The following is a 21,954-nucleotide window of genomic DNA, read 5'->3' on the forward strand; positions in this document are numbered from 1 at the left end:
AAGCCAATTCTGTGAGGTGGACCTGGCTTGGTAATTTTACCTTTGGAAATAAACAATTACACCAAACACATGCATGGTTGTCACAATGCACATATTTTATTCCAAGTGAAGAATGCAAATCATCTTTGCAAAGAATATATGCTACCCTGGTGAAAGAGCGAGCTCCTAAGACAACTACTTCTTTGAGTAGATATCAACTCCCCCCTTCATTCCATAATAACTATTATGTAAATACACTAGGTTTTGGTTCCCCTCAGAAACTTACTTCTTCATTCACCAAAAGGCCACGCACAAAGTCATCTCGAGTTTGATAATCAAAGTTATCTGTAAACAGCTCAGCCACCTGCAAGGAAAGGAGAACCAACTTTAGGTGAAACATGTCAGAAGATAAAAGCCATAACGTGTAACATCAAGCAGAATTCTCCTACAATTCTCTAAAACTTTGCTGGACAGAGATAGCCATAGTACTGCATGCACCAATTACCAACCAATGAGACTACTGTAATGCATTGTGTGTGTGTGTGTGTAACTGCCCTTGAAGATGACACAAAACTTACAGCTTGTGAAAAATGCAGCCATAGGACTGATAATTGGATTGCTTTATAAAAATGTAAAGGTTTCCCCTTGATATTAAGTCTGGGGGGTTGGTGCTCATCTCCATTTTTAAGCCAAAGAGCCGGCGTTGTCCAGAGACGCCTCCAAGGTCATGTCGCCGGCATGACTGCATGGAGAGCCATTACCTTCCCGCCAAAGTGGTACCTATTGATCTACTCACATTTGCATGTTTTCGAACTGCTAGGTTGGCAGAAGCTGGGGCTAACAGTGGGAGTTTATCCCACTTCCCAGATTCAAACTGCCAACATTTTGGTCAGAAAGTTCAGCAGCTCAGAGATTTAACCCACTGCGCCACAACATGTAAAGCTAGTCTTTAAAGCATTATATTAGCAACCAATATAGTTCCAGATTGAATTGAAGCTCTTTAGGTGATAAGATGGGACCTCAATACGGAAATGACACTCTTTATCTCAGTGAGAATTAAGTTCAGAGGGGAAGGGGTCCTCCTGTGTCTCATTAAGTAGTGACGTCCATACACTACATGGCGATTTGTGAAAGCAACCCATGTTTTGCAGAACCTACCTGGGGGGAACATATGCTAATCTGACAGTCCAACAAATCATGCCGTACTTGGACTTCTTCAATATTACGCTGGAACAAACTCTAGAGAAAGAAAGTAAACATAGTGAAGAACTTAGGAGCCTCTCAGAGGATATGCAACACTTGACATTCTTTGTGCTACTTTGGAGTTTACATTGAAGGAGAAGTGTTTGAAAGGGACCAAGGGGCTGGGAAGATGCGTGATCTCCTCACCAAACACCCAAGCCCTACTTGGAAATCTGCACAGTAATTGTTAAATTTTTTACCAACACTTGATTGCCCAATAGAAATTAAAGATCTTCTGTGTAGCCAATGGTCTACATTAAGGCATAGCTGCCAATCCAACATCTTCTGCATATTTAGAATAAGAGTCATATCCAGAGCAAGAATTATGGACCGAGATCATGAGGTGGACAGTCATCAAATGGCCATTTTCAATTTTGGGGAAAAGCCATGTTGTGAGAAAAAAAGTATCCAGGAGTGAAAGAGCTCTCTGCACTTCATCCAATACTCACCCCTATGATAGGATGTTTGTATTATCCCATGCCCGATCCTTTTATAGCCTGGTCACACCCATTGCACTACTGACAAATTGGTTTTGTCTAATATTGTTTTGATTGGGTTTTAATGTTGCTGTCTTATACCCTGAACTGTGCTTATACCCTGAACTTATTGAACTGTGCTTTTATCTGGATTGTTACATTTAACTATGTTTTTATTTCAATTTTGCTATGACTGATTGCTTTGTAGTGAGTCTGTGGGCATTTTGTCCCATCTGTTAAGCTGCACTGAGTCCCTTCAGGGAGATGGTGGCAGGGTATAAGAATAAAGTTGATATTATTATTAAATTGAGAGCCATGCCCACTTAGAGGCTTTTGGGGAATACGATTCTCTATTTTGTTTTTTCCAGCAATGAGCAGTTTCAGGGAAGAAGATGACCACTACTCAAAGACTGCCCAATTCTTATCCCAACATAGATCACCTCACTATCTCTGAGGATGCTTGCCATAGATGCAGGTGAAACGTCAGGAGAGAATGCCTCTAGAACATGGCCATATAGCCCAAAAAAAACCTACAACGACCCATAGATCAGGAGTATTCCTTCCATGCTTTCTCTGCAACAAAGTGTGTCAATGCAACTGTGGAAAAGTCTACATAAGGACCACCAAATGCAGCATTACCCTAACACAAATCAAGGAACATGAAAAGCACTGCAGACTAATTCAACCTGAGAAGTCAGCCATAGCAGAGCACCTGAAGAACCAACCTGGACATGGCATATTATTTGTGAACACAGAAATGCTGAACTACTCTATCAACCACCATGTCAGACTACACAGAAAAACCATTGAAATCCACAAGCATGTGGACAATTTTAACAGAAAGGAGGAACCATGAAAATAAACAAAATCTGGAGACCAGTATTAAAAAAAAACTCTAAAATCAGGACAGTAAATAAAGACCAAGATTAAAAAAGAAAGGAATTTCTGACAAGAATCAATCACGACTAGCTAACACCTCCCAAGAAAGGATTCTCCTAGGCAGGAAGCAGCCAGGCTTTGAAGCTGCAAGGCCATTCAGTGCTAATCAAGGTGGCTATTAGCAACATTCACACCTACCTCTAGAAGTTAAGAGTTGTTTCTCCCACCCTGGACATTATTCCACGGATATATAAACCCCACTTGCCTAGTCTCCAATAGACTTCACAACTTCTGAGAATGCCTTCTATAGATGTGGGTTAAACGTCAGGAGAGAATGCTTCTGGAACATGGCCATGCAGCCCAGAAAACTCACAGCAACCCAAAGTGTCTCAAATTCCAGTTAAGAGACAACAACTTGCATTTTATGATAAGGCACTCAGATTGCCCATTAACATTGCTCAAGAAAGTGCATAATCCAAGTCACTTGAGCATTCTCTGATGGCAAGTGTATTTTCAATACAAAGCCGCTGCACGTTTGGGATAAAAACGAGAGTTTGCTACCTGCTTAAGGTGCAGCACAACCCTTGTAATCTCTGGGGAGACATGTTTCTAAACTTCAAGAGGACATGCGAAACATGGATAATGGTAATGAAATAAAATTCCTGCTTCTTGGCAGGGGGTTGGACTGGATGGCCCATGAGGTCTCTTCCAACTCTTTGATTCTATGAATGTCATAGGCTCTACACTGGAGAACTTAGACAATATAGACAAAGGATGTATTTTGTAAGACATGAATAAATGAAGCCACGGATACTGGTCCCACAGATATGAGAGATACACTTCATTTTCAACATTCTTCCCTAAATCTCCAGTATGCAATCAATAGAGTTGCTTATGACTCACAACAAACTCTCTTTCTCTAAAAGCAAAGAACATTTTCATGTTATGGAAGCACCTATTAAAATTATTAAAATAAGAATACTATCTAGAATATTGCTACAACAGTTTACCATGTCAATGAAGAACATCAATAAATGACAGTACTTTTGAGCATGCAATATTTTCTAATCGAACTATCCAGTGGCCCTGTAAGAGAGTACTATGCCCATTGCACAGGTGTCAGTCTGAGCCTGAAACAGAATGAAATATTCAACAGTGGTTGAGCATCTGAAGGCTGGATCTCGAAGAGCCTAGATCTTGAAGGGGACAGCCCAGCTTCCCCAGATATAGATTCTTGGAAGAACTGACTGGGCTGCTTGTCATGTGTTCCCCTGTTAACACACCATGGGGAACCGGAAGCGTTTCAGTCCTCGGGTTTTTTGGTAGTGCAGCACTCGTTTGGTAGCACTGTCCGTGGCAATGATAATATCGTCCTCTTGGCACCGAGCTCGATGACCTGGCGAGCACTCTTTGAAGATCATGGTCATCACAGACACGTTCTTCTCCAGCTTACGTCGTAACCTATACAGGAAAGAAAGGGTGGAGGAAAACAGATTTTGAGTGAAGTGATGAAACTTAACAAAACATCCCCTTATGCAAGGCTGTTGAATCTCTCACCCGCACACTCACCTGTGTTCCTGTAAAGCTGTGGATACGTTAATATTGGACACAACATCTCCAGAGACAAGAATAAAGTCCGAACGGACAAGCGACTTGGCATCCACATCCCTCAGCACATCACCAAGTGAGCGGTAGAGGTCTGAGGTCACAAACCGCACCGTGTTCGGAGAGTTTGAACGACACCATTTTGATTTCCTGGGAGATAACACAGACAGAAAGGAATTAAGTAGAAAGATATGCATAGATAAGCCATGCGCAAACTTTTTAACTTGGGGGCCGCATGGCTGGCCAGAGTGGGGTGGACGGCAGAGAGGGAGGGAGTTCTCCCCAAGCCCCCTCATTGTCCTTTCCTCCCCTTCCTCTTCTCTTTCGGAGGCAGAAAGTGAAGGAAAAACAGGAAATGTTTGGATCCCAAAAGGGTTGGCCTTCGCCAGGATGAGGTGGTGGATGGGAGGAAAAAAAAGCAGCCATTAGATTCCGTATTGTCTACTGCTGACATAGAATTCTAGGAAGAGACCCCCAAGGGCCATCCAGTTCAACCCCTACCATACAGGAAGGCACAATCAAAGCACTCCCAATAGACAGTCTCTGCGGAAAAGCCTCCAGGGAAAGAAACCTCACCACACTCCAAGGAAGCTTATGCCACTCTCCAACAGTTCTTACTCTCAGGAATTTCTTCCTATTATTTTCAGTTGAATCACTTTCCCTACAATTTGAACCTATTGCTCATCTCTAGAGCAGCAAAAAGTCAGTTTTGCCCCCTCTTTCTCCTCAATGGGACAGCCATATAAATCTTGAAACATGCTTCTTATGTTCCCTCTCTACCTTCCCTTCTCCCAGCTTAACATCCCCCAGGAGGAAAGGAGGAAGGAAGGAAGGAAGGAAGGAAAGAGAAGAAAGGGTGGAATGGAATGGAAGGAGGGAAGGAAGACAAAAGGGAAGGAAGGAAGGAGAAAGAGAGGATGGGAAGGAAGGAGGAAGGGAAAAAGTGGGAGGTAAGGAAGGAAGGGAAGACAACCCACCACCCACAGTACAATTACCTCTCAACCCATCCCCAGTGGTACCCAACACTGTGGCAAGTTGTCTACGTATGTGTATGTGTTTGTAATGTATATGGTGAGTGTATTACATTTTTAAAATTAAAAAAATTAAAAAAGGAAGGAAGGAAGGAGTGAAGGAGTAAGGAAAGAGAGAAAGAATGATAGAGTGGTGAAAAAGAGGAGGGCCTGAGGAAATAGCTCAATGGTCCACATCTGGCCCGTGAGCCTGGGTTTGCCCATACCTGGCATAGTGTATGCAGTAGAAAACTCCTTCTTATTCTGCTCCTGACATGAATAAACAATTTAAATATCAACATAGATACAGTCAGGCCATGAATATCTTGGAAACAAAAATTGATGGTCTGGGAAAGTCAGGGTAGAGGGTGTGGGCAGTAACAAAAACAGATTTGGGGGTTCCAGGTGACTGAAAGATAACGGGAAGAGCAAATGAGAACAAGTGTCTTACAGTATATGGTCCTTGATCTCTGCCGACTTCCAGCAGCAAAAGACGAAGGTTTCCTCCACACCAGTTGCTGTGAGGAATTCTAACGTGTAGTCAATCATGGCCACATTTGCCAAGGGAATCAGAGCCTACGAAACAAACAAACAAACAAATAAAAGGTCAGCCAAAAGGTAGTTTTTCTTATCAGTGCATTTACAAACAAAAACATCAAAGCAAAAACCAACCAACCAAAACATAATGTTCTTTCTGAGGACAAGGGAAACCTACCACACATTAATGTCTTTGTCAATTGTGACTAACTAGTTTTAGGAAACAATGTAGGATTTGAGAAATAGAAAATTATTTGTCAAAAAAATTAAGCATTGCACTTTTTTCTAGGAAACTTTCAATTTTGCATTGTTCTTTGTTATCACATACATTGCTCAGGCAAATCTACAACTTCTACGTCAACACATTAAACAGCATCAAACTACTAATACATAATGCTTCTTTATTCACAGCAGCCTGAATCTGCAGTTTTTCCCCACAATAACATAGCAACTTTCAATTCCAAAAGAAATGCCCAAATTAAAATTCAAAATACAACTACTTCTCCATTAAAGATCCTTCTTGTTGTGTGAATTCTGGTCAGGCCCACATCACGCTAACTCTAAGGTGGAACGTATAAATGGGATTTCTTGGCACTATATGTCAAGATGGGTTTTACGATTGCTATTACCTACAAAGCCCTGAACAGTTTGAGACCCGCCTACCTGTGTGACCGCATTTCTATTTACGAACCCACGCAATCTCTTCATTCATCTGGAGAGGTCCTGCTCTCGCTCCCACCCCCTTCACAGACACGATTGGTGCGGACGAGGGAGAGGGCCTTCTCTATGGTGGCCCCCTGACTCTGGAACTCTCTACCTAAACATATCAGACAAGCCCCCACTTTGGCATTGAGTCGCCTGTTAAGGGCTGAAAAATGCGGTATAAAAGTGAAGCAAATAAATAAATAAATAAATTGGCAGTCTTTAAGAGGAGCTTGAAAACGTGGCTGTTCCAGTGTGCCTTCCCTGAATGAAGGAAATAATGCCCGATCTAACCAATTTCCTTCTATATGTTCTATGAAGCACTTTATCTATCCGTTGGATTGATTCCCCCCATATCACCCTTAAAAAACCCCATGCCTAGACATACCCTACTCTGTACATGCCCAGAGTTTTAAAATTTTAATCTACATGTTTTCAAATCTTTAGTGTGTTATTGCTTATATGTCCAGCTGTATTATTTATATTGTTTTATTTGCTTGCTTGTTTGTTGATATATTGTTGCATTTGTATTTGACGGGCTTGGCCTCATGTAAGCTGCCCCGAGTCCCTTAGAGGAGATGGTGGCGGGGTATAAATAAAGACCATTATTATTATTATTATTATGAGACTGAGAGAGTGTGACTTCTCCAGGATCACCTTGTGGGTTTCCATGTCCAAGCGAAGATGTGAACTCTGAGTGTCGAGTCCAACTCAAACCATGCTGGGTCTCTTACCTCTCTTTGTATATATCCTCCATGATACTAGATAAGATATTCCAAAGTATTTCCTCTTACAATAACAACATTTTCAACAAAACGTACTTCCACTTTTTGAAATGCATCATCTACTTTGGGTTGTTGTAGGTTTTTTGGGGCTATATGGCCATGTTCTAGAGGCATTTCTCCTGACAATTTGCCTGCATCTATGGCAAGCATTCTCAGAGGTAGTGAGGTCTGTTGGAACTAGGAAAAAGGGTTTATATATCTGTGGAATGACCAGGGTGAGACAAAGGACTCTTGCCTGCTGGAGCTAGGTGTGAATGTTTCAACTGACCACCTTGATTAGCATTTGATTGCCTGGCAGTGCCTGGAGCAATCTTTTGTTGAGAGGTGATTAGATGTTGCAATTTTAGAGTTTTTTAATACTGGTAGCCAGATTTTGTTCATTTTCATGGTTTCCTCCTTTCTGTTGAAATTGTCCACGTGCTTGTGGATTTCAATGGCTTCTCTGTGTAGTCTGACATGGTGGTTGTTGGAGTGATCCAGCATTTCTGTGTTTTCGAATAATATGCTGTGTCCAGGTTGGTTCATCAGGTGCTCTGCTATGGCTGACTTCTCTGGTTGAAGTAGTCTGCAGTGCCTTTCATGTTCCTTGATTCATGTTTGGACAATGCTGTGTTTGGTGGTCCCTATGTAGACTTGTCCACAGCTGCATGGTACACAGTAGACTCCCGCAGAAGCGAGAGGATCCCTCTTGTCCTTTGCTGAAAGAAGCATTTGTTGGATTTTCTTGGTGGGTCTGTAGATTGTTTGTATGTTGTATAAAGTAAAGTAGTCTGATTAGCTTCTGGGCTCAGCATGGGAGAGGGAACACCCTCCCCTGGAAGCCTTGTTCAGTTTCTGTCCTGTTCTTTTGTAGTAGTCTCTCTGGGTCTTCTACTTTATACATTCAGCCAGCACACTTATCGGGGTATGGTTCCTTGCAACGACTATTCTTCTGGAGATGAGCACTTTCCTGAGATAATGTGGCAGCTCTTAAGACGCAATCATTCTGGAAGCCGTGCTTGTGGTGACAGTAATGAATTCTCAAGCCTACCCTCATCATTGCTGCCCAATTCCCCTTTCCTTTCTGAAAGCCTCTCTAGATCTCTGATTAAGCCCATCTACCATTTCCACAACACAACAATACATGTCAATTTTTAATGAGGAACTTTTACCCACCATAAGGAGAGGAATCACACCAGCAATTAATTTGGCGCCACGCTGCTATAAAAGACTACCCAGTAAAGCCTGCTGAGCTACCAGAAATGATGCTGAATACAGAGTACTCCGTGCATGTATCTTTCCTTCTTATATAACATGCACTGAAAGGGTGACTCATCTTCTACCCCAAACATTCATTTCAAAAGAAGCCAAGCTATTCAATGATGATAGCAATTATTATCCCAGAGAGACTACTACAAAAGGACAGGACAGAAACTGAACAAGACTTCCAGGGGAGGGTGTTCCCTCTCCTATGCTGAGCCCAGAAGCTAATCAGACTGCCAAAGCAGGAAGAGCATTCTCTATCTCTCTATGCCAACATGTCTACTCTTGCCTTAGAAAAAACTTTTTCCTGACTAGTAATGCTCACAGACTTCTCAATGAAACTCTCTCTATATAACATAATCACTCCATACATTAAAATTTCTACCAAGCACTTCAAGCTTTGATTTTTTTTTCTAGCGTCATCAATATAACTGTAGACACAAAATGTGTGTTGTTTGGGGGGAAAAGAGAGAATGGAAGTCAACACCTTGAGCATGTCCCTGTGATAAGGGAACATGAACAAATGGAAAGGAGAGATCTGAACTATCTGATTAAAAAAGAAAGTTGTCTGAATGCAATTTAAAAAAACAGTGCAAGTTATCTTTCCAGGAATGGTTATTGAAATAACTGGAACAGGATCACTTGCTTACCTGTCCGAACGTATCTCTCCTTACAAACCCTCTAGGAATTTAAGATCTTCTGGGGAGGCCCTGCTCTCGGCCCTGCCATCTTCACAGGCTCGATTGATGGGGATGAGGGAAAGGGCCTTCTCTGCAGTGGCCCCTTGGTTGTGGAATGCCCTCCCCAGGGACATTAGATCAGTCCCCACCCTCTTAACGTTTCGCAAAAAAGTTAAAACCTGGCTATATTAGCAGGCCTTTCCAAACGCAGTGTAGCTATTAAACTCTGATCTCGGAACGGTTGGACGTGACTGGATAATGACTGGAAATGAAATGCGGAGGACTTATGGTTTTTATTGTGTTACTGATGTTAATTGTAATGAATTTTTATCTGTGTTAAATGTTTTTAATGTTTAAATTATTTTTGTACTGTTGTGGGCATCGAATTGTGCTGTTTTGTAAACCGCCATGAGTCGCCCTCGGGCTGAGAATGGCGGTATAGAAGCTTAGTAAATAAATAAATAAATAAATAAACAAACAAACAAACAATATGATCCCTGTATATGCTGAGGATGCATTCTTGGGCTCCTTTCACACAGCTGTATAAAATCCCACATTATTGGACTGGGTTATATGGCAGTGTGGACTCAGGGCCCTTCCACAAAGCAATATAACCCAGAATATCAAGGCAGATAACCCACAATATCTGTTTTGAACTGGATTATCTAGAGTCCACACTGCCATATAATCCAATTCAATGTAGATTTTATACGGCTGTGTGGAAGAGGCCCCAGATAACCCAGTTCAAAGCAGATATTGTGGATGATATGCCTTGATATTCTGGGTTATATGGCTGTAGGGGCCCTAAGACACATACAAATGGATACCTGAAACCATGGATAATAGTGGATCCTATATACTTGAGACAGAAGCATACCATGAAAATCATAGACAGAAGCATACCACGAGTCCATAGATAAAGACTTCATATTATATAGTCTCTTCTAACTATTACATTTATGGCAGGATGTGAGACAAAACACAAAACCAGCACTTAACCTTTCCATGCTTCATATGGATGCTATCTCTGTAATATTTTACAAATCAGGAAAATGTCCTCACAAAAGTTTTAAGACATTTTAATCTAAATGCCCCAACTGTGGAGACTCATACTGTGACAAAGAGAATGCTGAATCTGAACACAGGAAACCCTGCTACAAAACTGCACTCAGATAAGGAGGCATATAAAAACTGGCATGGTACATCCTGTACATAAAACACATGAACCTCCCTTGTATATACTCATCACATTTATGCTTCTGTTCTGTTATTATCTACCAGCATTTTCCAAACACCAGACTTTTGGAAGCCTAACTACCAGTACTACACTAGCAATATTTACTAAAAGATCAAGTACCCAGAGCAAGACAACATCCTGCTCTAAAGCCACTACCAGAAAAAAAAACATGCAAGAGAAACTTTGAAGTGAGATTTGCAATTCTGTCCTCTGACAATGTTGTAATGGAACAACAATTTAATCATGCTACATAAAATTGTATTTTAAAATAGAACTGGTAACTCCAATTAAATCATTGCTGTAAGATTTATTATTCAACATAAATGTATCTAGCTTTCCAATAATCACTGTAACTACTAATATTAGTTATCAAAGGGTGCATATGCTTTATGGGAAATCTTGCATAAAAGCACCTTCCAAAACTGTGAAAGGAAACATATGAGGAAAACGTAAGATATATTATTCCAGCTGGCTACTCTTACTATGGGTTTTGTTTGTGTGTGTCAGAAACAACTTGAGAAACTGCAAGTCAATTTTGGTGTGAAAGAATTGGCCATCTGCAAGGACGTTGCCCAGGGGACGCCAAGATTATTGATGTTTTACCATCCTGTGGGAGGCTTCTTTCATGCCCCCGCACGAGAAGCTAGTCTGACAGATGGGAGCTTACCTGGCTCCCTGGATTCAAACCGCCAACCTGTTGATTGACCAATCTTGCCGGCACAAGGGTTTAACGCATTGCACCACTGAGGACTCCAGATAAGGGTTTAGAATTGCTTATCTGCAATTCTCAAGCCCCAAATACTTCAAAATACAATACTGCCAGGTGGCTGAGATAGCGTTGCTTTCTAACAGTCCAACGTATACAAACTTTGCTTTGGACACAAAATTACTTACAATACTGTGCATAAGATGTACATGAAACATACATGAATGTTTAGACTTGGGTCCCATCTCCAAAATTATGCATATACAAATATACCAAAATCATAGGGGATGAAGGAAATCTGAAATACCCAAGAACTTCAGATAACAGATACTCAAACTGTACAAGGGTCAGGTCTAAAAATAAATAAATAAATAAACTCTGTACGGACATTGTCCTAATTAAAATCTTAACTCAGTCCTGAACTCACTAAATAAAGTGAGGAAAAACTGTAACATTTCACAAACTTGCAAATAGCCCTCATGCAGGACCTTTGTGAAGCATTTTGTATTTTCACAATCTTGGACAAATCTTCATACCTCATACCTTATCTGCAAAATGGAGTTGGTAATTGCAAGGTTGTTGTGGAAATACAGGTTGAGTATCCCTTATTATATGCTTGGGGTTAGAGGTGTTTTGGATTTCAGATTTTGGAAGGTCTGTGTTTCCACTGGCATACATCATGAGATATCTTGGAGATGGGACCCAAATCTAGACCTGAAATTCACTTATGTTTCATATGAACTCTTATACACATAGTCTGGAGGCAAATTTATACATACTTTTTGGTCATTTTGTGCATGAAACTTAAGAGTGTACGTTAAACCATCACAAGGTCACTATTTCAGCCTCCCATCTGATGGATGGGTGAAAGTGAAAGGACCAATAGTGAAAGGACCAAGGCAGAGACATCTCCAGCTCATCCCTTGTTTGGGCATCAGCCAGCACGTCAACGACTTAAATCAAGAAATAGTTTTCTAAGATCTACAGAGACACCCGCTGGAACACCTCAGCAAGCAAGAGTCCAAAAGTGGCAGGCTCAAACCCAGAACCTCAACCAATGGCTGATACCCAATGAGAGACTCCCGCCTGGGCACACAGAAAACTGGGCGACTTGGAAGGCGCTGAAAAGGCTGTGCTCTGCGCTCTGAAAAGATGCAGCGCCAACCTTCAGAAATGGGCCTACAAAGTGGAATCCACGACATGCGAGTGTGGAGAAGAGCAAACCACAGACCACCTGCTGCAACCTGAGCCCTGCTACATGCACAATGGAGGACCTTCTTGTGGCAACACCAGAAGCCAGAAGCACTACAAGTGGCCAGATACTGGTCAAAGGACATTTAATCAACTACCAAGCTTGCAAACTCTGTCTTTTTTATGCTTGTTTGTTTGTTCTGTCAAAAATGCAATACAACGGTTTGGTTGCCTGACATGATAAATAAATGAATATCTGATGGATTTTGGAATCCTGGATATGAGATGCTCAATCTGCTTACTTAGGCGATCCCTCGTTGGACGAGTAAGATGGTCTTCCATCATGGGTTTCCTTGTGGGTCCGCATGTGGCTGTGGAGCCCTATTCTTGCTCTGCATCTTCTTCCGCAGTGAGGGCATTGGTTTCCAGGTGGAAGGCGGTCCCGGTCGGGGTTGGCTTGACGCGCCTTCCTCCTGGCACGTTTCTCTCTTTCACCCTCCACTCGTGCCTCCTCGAATTCTGCAGCACTGCTGGTCACAGCTGACTTCCAGCTGGAGCGCTCAAGGGCCAGGGCCTCCCAGTTCTCAGTGTCTATGCCAGAGTTTTTAAGGTTGGCTTTGAGCCCATCTTTAAATCTCTTTTCCTGTCCACCAACATTCCGTTTTCCGTTCTTGAGTTCGGAGTAGAGCAACTGCTTTGGGAGACGGTGGTCAGGCATCCGGACAACGTGGCCGGTCCAGCGGAGTTGATGTTGGAGGACCATTGCTTCAATGCTGGTGGTCTTTGCTTCCTCCAGCACGCTGACGTTTGTCCGCTTGTCTTCCCAGGAGATTTGCAGGATTTTCCGGAGGCAGCGCTGATGGAATCGTTCCAGGAGCTGCATGTGACGTCTGTAGACAGTCACGTCTCACAGGCATATAGCAGGGTTGGGAGGACAATAGCTTTATAGACAAGCACCTTGGTCTCCCTACGGATGTCCCGGTCCTCAAACACTCTCTGCTTCATTCTGGAAAATGCTGCACTGGCAGAGCTCAGGCGGTGTTGTATTTCGGCGTCGATGTTGACTTTGGTGGAGAGGTGGCTGCCAAGGTAGCGGAAATGGTCGACATTTTCTAATGTTACGCCATTAAGCTGTATCTCTGGCATTGGAGAGGGGGCGGCTGGTGACTGCTGGAACAGCACTTTGGTTTTCTCGATGTTCAGTGACAGGCCAAGCTTTGTGTATGCTTCTGCAAAGGTGTTGAGAGTGGCTTGTAGATCTTTTTCTGTATGCGCACAGACGACATTGTCATCAGCATACTGGAGTTCTATAACAGATGTTGTTGTGACCTTGGTTTTGGCTTTCAGTCTGCTGAGGTTAAATAGCTTGCCGTCTGTCCGATAGATGATTTCCACTCCGGTGGGAAGCTTCCCATCAACAAGGTGTAGTATCATGGCGATGAAGATGGAGAATAAAGTTGGGGCAATAACACATCCCTGTTTGACACCCGATTCCACCTTAAATGGGTCACTTTGGGAGCCATTGCTATCCAAGACTGTTGCCATCATGTCATCGTGGAGGAGCCGCAGGATGTTCACAAATTTGCTTGGGCACCCGATTTTTTGGAGGATGGTCCAGAGAGCGCTGCGATTCACTGTGTCGAATGCCTTTGCAAGGTCGATGAATGCCATGTACAGAGGTTGGTTTTGTTCCCTGCATTTTTCTTGGAGTTGTCGTGCAGTGAAGATCATGTCCACAGTTCCTCTGGAGGGGCGGAAGCCGTTCTGGGATTCTGGGAGGGTGTCTTCTGAGAGGGGCAGAAGGCGGTTTGCAAGGATTCTTGCGAGGATTTTCCCAGCGGAGGTTAGAAGGGAGATACCTCGATAGTTTCCGCAGTCTGTTCTTTCCCCTTTTTTGAAGAGGGTGATGATGGTGGCATCCTTGAAGTCTGCTGGGATTTTCTCGGTCACCCACACTTTTTCTATGAGCTGGTGGAGTTGGTGTGTCAGCGCAGGTCCTCCCTCTTTAAAGATTTCAGCAGGGATCCCATCCGGTCCGCTGGCTTTGTTGTTCTTTTGTTGGCTGATGGCATTGCTGACTTCTTCCAAACTAGGCAGTGCTGCAAGCTCATCCCTGGTTTGTTGTTGCGGGATTTGTGAGAGGACCTCTTCGGCCACACTGGAGCTGCGGTTTAGGAGGCTTTGGTAGTGTTCTTTCCAACGTAGTGCAATTGACTTTTGGTCCTTCAGGAGTTTGGTTCCGTCTGATGAGCGTAGAGGCTGTATGCCATGGTTTCTTGGCCCATAGATGACCTTTGTGGCTTTGAAAAATCCTTGAGCATTATGGGTATCTGCCAGGTGTTGGATTTCTTCAGCCTTCTTTGTCCACCAGATGTTCTTGAGTTCTCTTGTCCTTCTTTGGACCTCAGCTTTTGCACTGGCGTAGATCTTTTTCTTAGCAGCACAGTTGATGTCTCTCTGCCATGTTTGGAAGGCTTTCCTTTTCTTGTCGATTAGCTGTTGGATCTCGATGTCATTTTCGTCAAACCAGTCTTGATGTTTCTTGGCTTGGTATCCAATAGATTCTTCGCAGGCTTGGATGATGGAGGTCTTCAGTTTGTTCCAGTGTTCCTCAACATTTTCGGGGTGTACTGTGGGTAGATGGTCCTTGAGTGCTGTTTGGAGATGGGCTCGCCTGGAGGGCTCTTGAAGGGCTTGGGTGTTCATTTTGCGCCTTGTCTTTCTTCCTTGGAGTCTGCGCTTGGGGGCAATCTTGATAGCCATCGTGGATCGGATTAGCCTGTGGTCGGTCCAGCAGTCGTCAGCACCTGTCATGGCTCTTGTGAGGAGTACGTCACGGCGGTCTCTGGCACGTGTGATTACATAGTCTAAGAGGTGCCAATGCTTTGACCGTGGGTGCTTCCATGATGTCTTGAACTTGTTTTTCTGGCGGAAGAGCGTGTTGGTGATGACAAGGTTGTGCTCCGCACATTTGGTGAGAAGCAGGATGCCATTCGAGTTGCTGTTTCCAACCCCGTCTTTTCCTATGGTGCCTGGCCACAGGTCGAAGTCTCGCCCGACTCTTGCATTGAAGTCCCCCAGGAGAATGATTTTGTCCTCCTTAGGTATCCCCGATAGGACGTTGTCCAGCTGACAGTAGAATTTCTCCTTGATGTCTTCATCAGCGTCTAGTGTTGGTGCATAGGCACTTATGATGGTTGCCCGTTGGTTTTTGGCAAGATCAATTCGGAGGGTTGAGAGTCGTTCGTTGATGCCAGTGGGTGCTTCGGACAGATGTTTCACCAGATCATTCCTGATGGCAAAGCCAACTCCGTGCAGTCTTTGGTCTTCTTCGGGCAGTCCCTTCCAGAAGAAGGTGTAGCCTCCTTTTTCTTCCTTCAGCTGTCCCTCTCCTGCTCTCCGGGTCTCCTGAAGGGCTGCTATGTCGATGTTGAAGCGTCCCAGCTCCCTTGCGATGATGGCAGTTCTGCGTTCGGGGCGTTCACTGTCACTGTTGTCCATCAGTGTCCGTACGTTCCACGTACCGAAGTTCATTTTTCTTTTTTGGCCGCAGGATGGTGACCCCACTGGACGCGGCAGTCCAGTCAGGGATAAGTGAGGCAGACTATGTTTAGGGCACCTTTTCTAGCCCCCTCCCCGTGTGGGGTGAGCAGAGTGGGTCCTCAATAGGGCTGCTCAGTCGCGGATACAGCTGCCGAACTACTCAACTGCCTCGGACCTTGAGGTAGAACGACTGAGTCCGTACCCACCGCCCATGTGCCAGTCTGTGACTAGGGGCTTCCAGATTTCACAGTCCTGCCCCCGTCGCCACTCGCTGATCGCCATGGGACTTTGGTTGCTTGGTTTTTATTTTCTTTGGAAGACGCCTGTGCGTGGGTTTTTTTAATGTGTGGAGGTCAGTGCACAACTGAACAACACACAGTCTTCACAGATGAGGTTCCACTGGTGATGTAGTTTAACACAATGACCGTGGCTTCTCAGTCTGTTGCAGCCTTCTTCCGCCTTCTCAGCCGTTGTAACATGTGCCATGTTATCCTCCGCCTGCTCCGCCGTTGAGGTCTTTGGGTCTTCGGACTGTGCTTGGTCTGGGACCTCCCCCGCGGCCACTCCTGGGAGTGCACGACTCCAGTTGTTGTGCCCACAGGTTCATCGGAACACGCAAGCCCCCTCACCACGACAAGGTGACAGTCCATCGAGGGGGTCAATCTGCAATAAGCATAGAACTATGGAAGCCATGCAACTCTCTCTCCCACTAGAAATGGAGGGCTCTGTTCCATCCTTATTATCCACTTCAGAATATTCCCTTCTTCTTCTTTCTAAGCTATTTTCCCAATGCAGGGGTTAGCATTGTGACCGCCGTTTCCACGGGGCTTTGTTTTGGGCATCCTCAGGTCTCGGTTTGGTATCATGCATGCCTTCGTTGATGGTATCCATCTATCTTTTCTTTGGCTATCGGCATGGTCTACTCTCCAAATGCAGTGCTGTTTGTGCTGCTGAAGTTGGTTCTCTTCTCATGACATGGCCATACCACCATACTCCTGCTTCCTGCATTTTCTTGCTGATCACTTTTATTACTAGTCTTTGGAAGATGTCATCATTTGGCACATGGTCAAGAAGTATCAAGCCAAGTGTCCATCTCAGCATTTTCATTTCCATTGTGTCATGTTTCTTTGTTGCTGGCCAGCACTTTCCCCCATAGAGGGATGGCTACTGGGTGGACAATTGTAGCATTGATCTTAGTCTTGAATTGTTCAGACATTTTCGCGTCACACAGAATGCCAGTAGTTTGCCACTATTTCAACCAGGCTGTATTTATTTGTGACCATTGCCACAAATAAAACAAGCTGTAATAAAACCGCAGTTGAAAAAACCATCACTGGACCCCACTCAATTCGTCAACAATTGGCCAGTTTCCAATCTCCCCTTTTTGGGCAAAGTCCTGGAACGTGTGGTGGCCTCGCAACTCCAGGTATTCTTGGTAGACACGGATTATCTGGATCCGGCACAGTCTGGCTTTAGGCCGGGACATGGTACCGAGATAGCCTTGGTCACCTTAGTGGATGATCTTCACCAGGAGCTAGACAGGGGGAGTGTGTCCCTGTTGGTGCTGCTGGTCCTCTCAGCAGCCTTCAATACCGTCGACCACGGTATCCTTCTGGGACACCTCACGGGAATGGGCCTTGGTGGCACTGTTTTGCAGTGGCTCAGGTCCTTCCTAGAGGATCATACCCAGAAGGTGTTACTGGGGACACCTGTTCAACTCCACAACCTTTGTCTTGTGGGGTTCCTCAGGGCTCAATATTGTCTCCCATGTTGTTTAACATCTACATGAAGCCGCTGGGGGAGATCATCCAGAGTTTCGGGGTGCGGTGTTATCTGTACGCAGATGATGTCCAACTCTGTTACTCCTTCCCACCTACTACTAAGGAGGCTGTTCAGGTCCTGAACCAGTGCTTGGCCGCTGTATTGGACTGGATGAGGGCTAACAAATTGAAACTGAATCCAGACAAGACAGAGGCACTCCTGGTCAGTTGAAAGGCCAAACAGGGCATAGGGTTACAGCCTGTGTTGGATGGGGTTACACTCCCCCTGAAGACGCAGGTTCGCAGCTTGGGTGTGATCTTGGATTCATTGCTGAGCCTGGAACCCCAGCTTTCGGCGGTGACCAGGGGAGCATTTGCACAGCTAAAACTTGTGTGCCAGCTGCGCCCGTACCTTGGGAAGTCTGACTTGGCCACAGCAGTCCACGCTCTGGTTACATCCCGCATAGATTACTGCAACGCGCTCTATGTGGGGTTGCCTTTGAAGATGGCCTGGAAGCTTCAAATGGTCCAGCGTGTGGCAGCCAGGTTGCTAGCAGGAGCGGAGCGCAGGGAGCACACAACTCCTCTGCTGCATCAGCCCCACTGGCTGCCAGTTTGCTACCGGGCTCAATTCAAAGTGCTGGCTTTAGCCTATAAAGCCCTAAACGGTTCTGGCCCAGCCTACCTATCCAAATGCATCTCTTCCTATGAACCCTCCAGGAAGTTAAGATCATCTGAGGAGGCCCTGCTCTCGATCCCGTCTGCTTCGCAAGCACACTTGGTGGGGACGAGAGACAGGGCCTTCTCTGTGGTGGCCCCTCGGCTGTGGAACTCCCTGCCTAGGGATATTAGATCAGCCCCCTCCCTCCTGACCTTTCATAAGAGAGTGAAAACCTGGCTCTTCGAGCAGGCATCCGGAACACCGGAATAGATAATCAAGCTTGAGTTGGAGAATGACCCAGGAACAGCCAAGACGATGAAACGGATGAGGATTGGAATGAGAGGATATAGCTCTTTTTAAATTGTTATTGCACTGTCTTTATTGTGTAAATGCACTTAATTGTTTTTGCTGTTGTATTGTATTGATGGCATCGAATTGTGCCGATATGTAGACGGTCCTGAGTCGCCTGCCGGCTGATATGGACGGGATATAAGTGATGTAAATAAATAAATAAATCTATGGAGACCAGTGACCCTAGGTATTTAAATTGGGTGGCCTTATTTATTTATTTATTTATTATTTGCTTATATACTGCAGTTCTCAGCCCAGGGGCGACTCACTGCGGTGTACAACATAGTGCTTGTCCATTAATTTGGATCGTTTTTCCAGTTTGGGGACCACATTCCAGATACTCTAGTTTTGGGTATGTAGAGTTGAAGTCCATTTTCACGGAGCCTATCACTCCAAGTTTGCAGCCGTTGTTGGAAGACTGTGTGTTTTGTCATCTGAGTGCTATGTCATCTGCATATAGGAGTGTCCAAGGATGCAAACAGGTATAATTATGCATGGCAATGGTTTCAGTTGTTAGACTGAATAACCTGTTAGAAATTTGCCAGAAACAGCTGGGGCAAGCTTGGGCCCTCCAGGTGTTTTGGACTCCAACTCCCACAATTCCTAACAGCCTACCGGCTGCTAGGAATTGTGGGAGTTGGAGTCCAAAACACCTGGAGGGAGGCCGGAGTTAGGCGAGGCCTACACCGAAGGAGGGTCTTCCTCTCCCTCTCTCTCTCACCCGCGGGCGGTCCTTGGAGACGGGGAAGAAGCGCCGGTTGAAGCTGTCGGCCACCAGCACGGCCTGTAGTGGCGGGGGCGCCTCCTCCTGGCCTCCGGCTCCGCCTCGAGGGCCGCCACGCTTCCCGGAGGCTCCGCGGGCCGCCATCGTGCTTGCCTCGCGAGCCCTCACTTGGGTGCCTGGCTTCCGCTTCCGGAGGGAAAAGCCCAACGCGAGACGGAGTCGCGGATGGGACAAAATACTACAGCGCTCTTCGAAGCCGGCGCGAGGGAAGAGTGTGTTGCTCGTAGGGCGCATGCGCCAACTGGAACACATTGGAAATTTGACGAGAGGGATGACTCGCTGTTGGTGGAAAGCCGTTTGCAGGGCGCATGCGCGGAATGGTCAGAGATTGAGTTGTTTTGGTGATGCTTTCTCTCTGTTACTATAACGTTATACCCGTGTGATATACCTATATATAATCCTATATATAATACGTATTATATATAATAACTATATATATATAAATAATAGGTATTATATATATAATACCTATTATATGTATTATATATAATATAATATATATAATAGGTATTATATATAGGTATATATAATCCTATATACCTAAATAGGATATACCTATATATAATCCTATATATAATAGGTATTATATATAATGCCTATGTGTATATATATATATATAAGGTATTATATATAGGTATATATAATCCTATATACCTATATATATAGGTATAGATAGATAGATATGTCTATATAGGTATATATATATATATAGGTATAGGTATAGGTATATATATATATCTATATGGAGCCCCCGGTGGCGCAGTGGTTTAAAGCACTGAGCTGCTGAGGTTGTTGAGGTTGTTGTCGCAGGTTCGATTCCGGGGAGCGGTGTGAGCTTCCGCTGTCAGCCCTAGCTTCTGCCAACCTAGCAGTTCGAAAACATGCAAATGTGAGTAGATCAATAGGTACCGCTCCAGCGGGAAGGTAACGGCGCTCCATGCAGTCATGCTGGCCACATGACCTTGGAGGTGTCTACGGACAACGCTGGCTCTTTGGCTTAGAAATGGAGATGAGCACCACACCCCAGAGTCAGACATGACTGGACTTAATGTCAGGGGGACTACCTTTACCTATGTCTATATAGGTATATATATATATATATATATATATATATGTCTATATATACCTATATATAGGAATATTGATATATTCCTAGGATTTATGGTTTGCTAAAGCTCCTTCTACACTTCCATATCAAGGCAGATAATCTGCATTATCTTCTCTGAACCGGATTATATGTGTCCACACTGATATATAATCTGGTTCAAAGCAGATAAACTGGATTTTATATTGCAGTGTATGGGCTCTTCTACACAGCCATATAACCCAGGTTATCAAGTCAGATTATCCGCACTATCTGATTTGAACCGGATTATATGAGTCTACACTGCTATATAATCCAGTTCAAAGCAGATAATGTGGATTTTATATGGCACTGTATGGGTTCTTCCAACAGCCATTCCATTCAGTTTAGCAAGGCAGATGTTCTGTATTATATTCTTTGAACCGGATTATATGGGTCTACACTGCCATATAATCCAGTTCAAAGCAGATAATGTGGATTTTATATGGCACTGTATGGGTTCTTCCAACAGCCATTCCATTCAGTTTAGCAAGGCAGATGTTCTGTATTATATTCTTTGAACCGGATTATATGGGTCTACACTGCCATATAATCCAGTTCAAAGCAGATAATCTGCATTTTATATTGCAGTGTATTGGCCCTTCCACACTGCCATATAACCCAGATTATCAAAGTGGATAATCCACATTATCTGGTTTGAACTGGATTATCTGAATCTACATTGTCATATAATCCAGTTCAAAGCAGATAATCTGAATTTGCAGCAGCTGAGGATGTGATCTACTGTTTCATCTGCTTCCTTCTTCTTGTTGTTGTTGTTGTTGTTATTGTAATTTGGAATCAATCCTGTTTTTGCCTGTAGATCAGGGGAGTCAGACACATTTTCATGGAGAGCCCCATCAGCCTCATGGTTGCCTTCAAAAGTCTGTTGAGTCCATACAGAGAGAATTCATGGATGCAGAGGGTCAATTATAATTTTCTTACATAGCGGCCAGTGCGCTTTAGTTGTTACCCACTTTGGGTTCCCAGATGTTATTGAACGACAACTCTCAACACTTTGGATTATCGATTATGCAGACTGGGATACTGAGAATGCAACCCAACAACACTTGTGGCTCTGAGGTTGAGCAAGAGTCATTTTAAAGCCTAAACATCATATCCACAAGCCTCGTTTGTTGTTCATTCGTTCAGTCGTCTCCAACTCTTCGTGACCTCATGGACCAGCCCACGCCAGAGCTCCCTGTCGGCCGTCACCACCCCCAGCACCTTCAAGGTCAGTCCAGTCACTTCAAGGATGCCATCCATCCATCTTGCCCTTGGTCGGCCCCTCTTCCTTTTGTCTTCCACTTTCCCCAGCATAATTGTCTTCTCTAGGCTTTGCTGTCTCCTCATGATGTGACCAAAGGACTTCAGCTTTGTCTCTAATATCCTTCCCTCCAATGAGCAGTCAGGCTTTATTTCCTGGAGGATGGACTGGTTGGATCTTCTCGCAGTTCAAGG

General features: G+C 44.4%; 1 protein-coding gene across 1 annotated transcript in view; it reads right to left on the reverse strand.

The window, feature by feature from the left end:
- EIF2B5 (eukaryotic translation initiation factor 2B subunit epsilon) overlaps window positions 1–19,494 on the reverse strand; it is a 49,371-nt gene extending 29,877 nt beyond the window's left edge. Inside the window, exons 1-6 of the mRNA XM_060767353.2 lie at window positions 19,308–19,494; window positions 5,643–5,767; window positions 4,146–4,331; window positions 3,860–4,037; window positions 1,138–1,218; window positions 266–343 (exon numbers count right to left, since the gene is read on the reverse strand). Coding sequence (XP_060623336.2) covers window positions 266–343; window positions 1,138–1,218; window positions 3,860–4,037; window positions 4,146–4,331; window positions 5,643–5,767; window positions 19,308–19,454 — 795 coding nt within the window. The 5' untranslated portion in view covers window positions 19,455–19,494. The remainder of the gene's footprint in view (window positions 1–265; window positions 344–1,137; window positions 1,219–3,859; window positions 4,038–4,145; window positions 4,332–5,642; window positions 5,768–19,307) is intronic.
- Window positions 19,495–21,954: the final 2,460 nt, after the last annotated feature.

Source organism: Anolis sagrei, chromosome 3 (genome assembly GCF_037176765.1).
Source record: "Anolis sagrei isolate rAnoSag1 chromosome 3, rAnoSag1.mat, whole genome shotgun sequence".
Lineage (NCBI taxonomy): Eukaryota > Metazoa > Chordata > Lepidosauria > Squamata > Dactyloidae > Anolis > Anolis sagrei.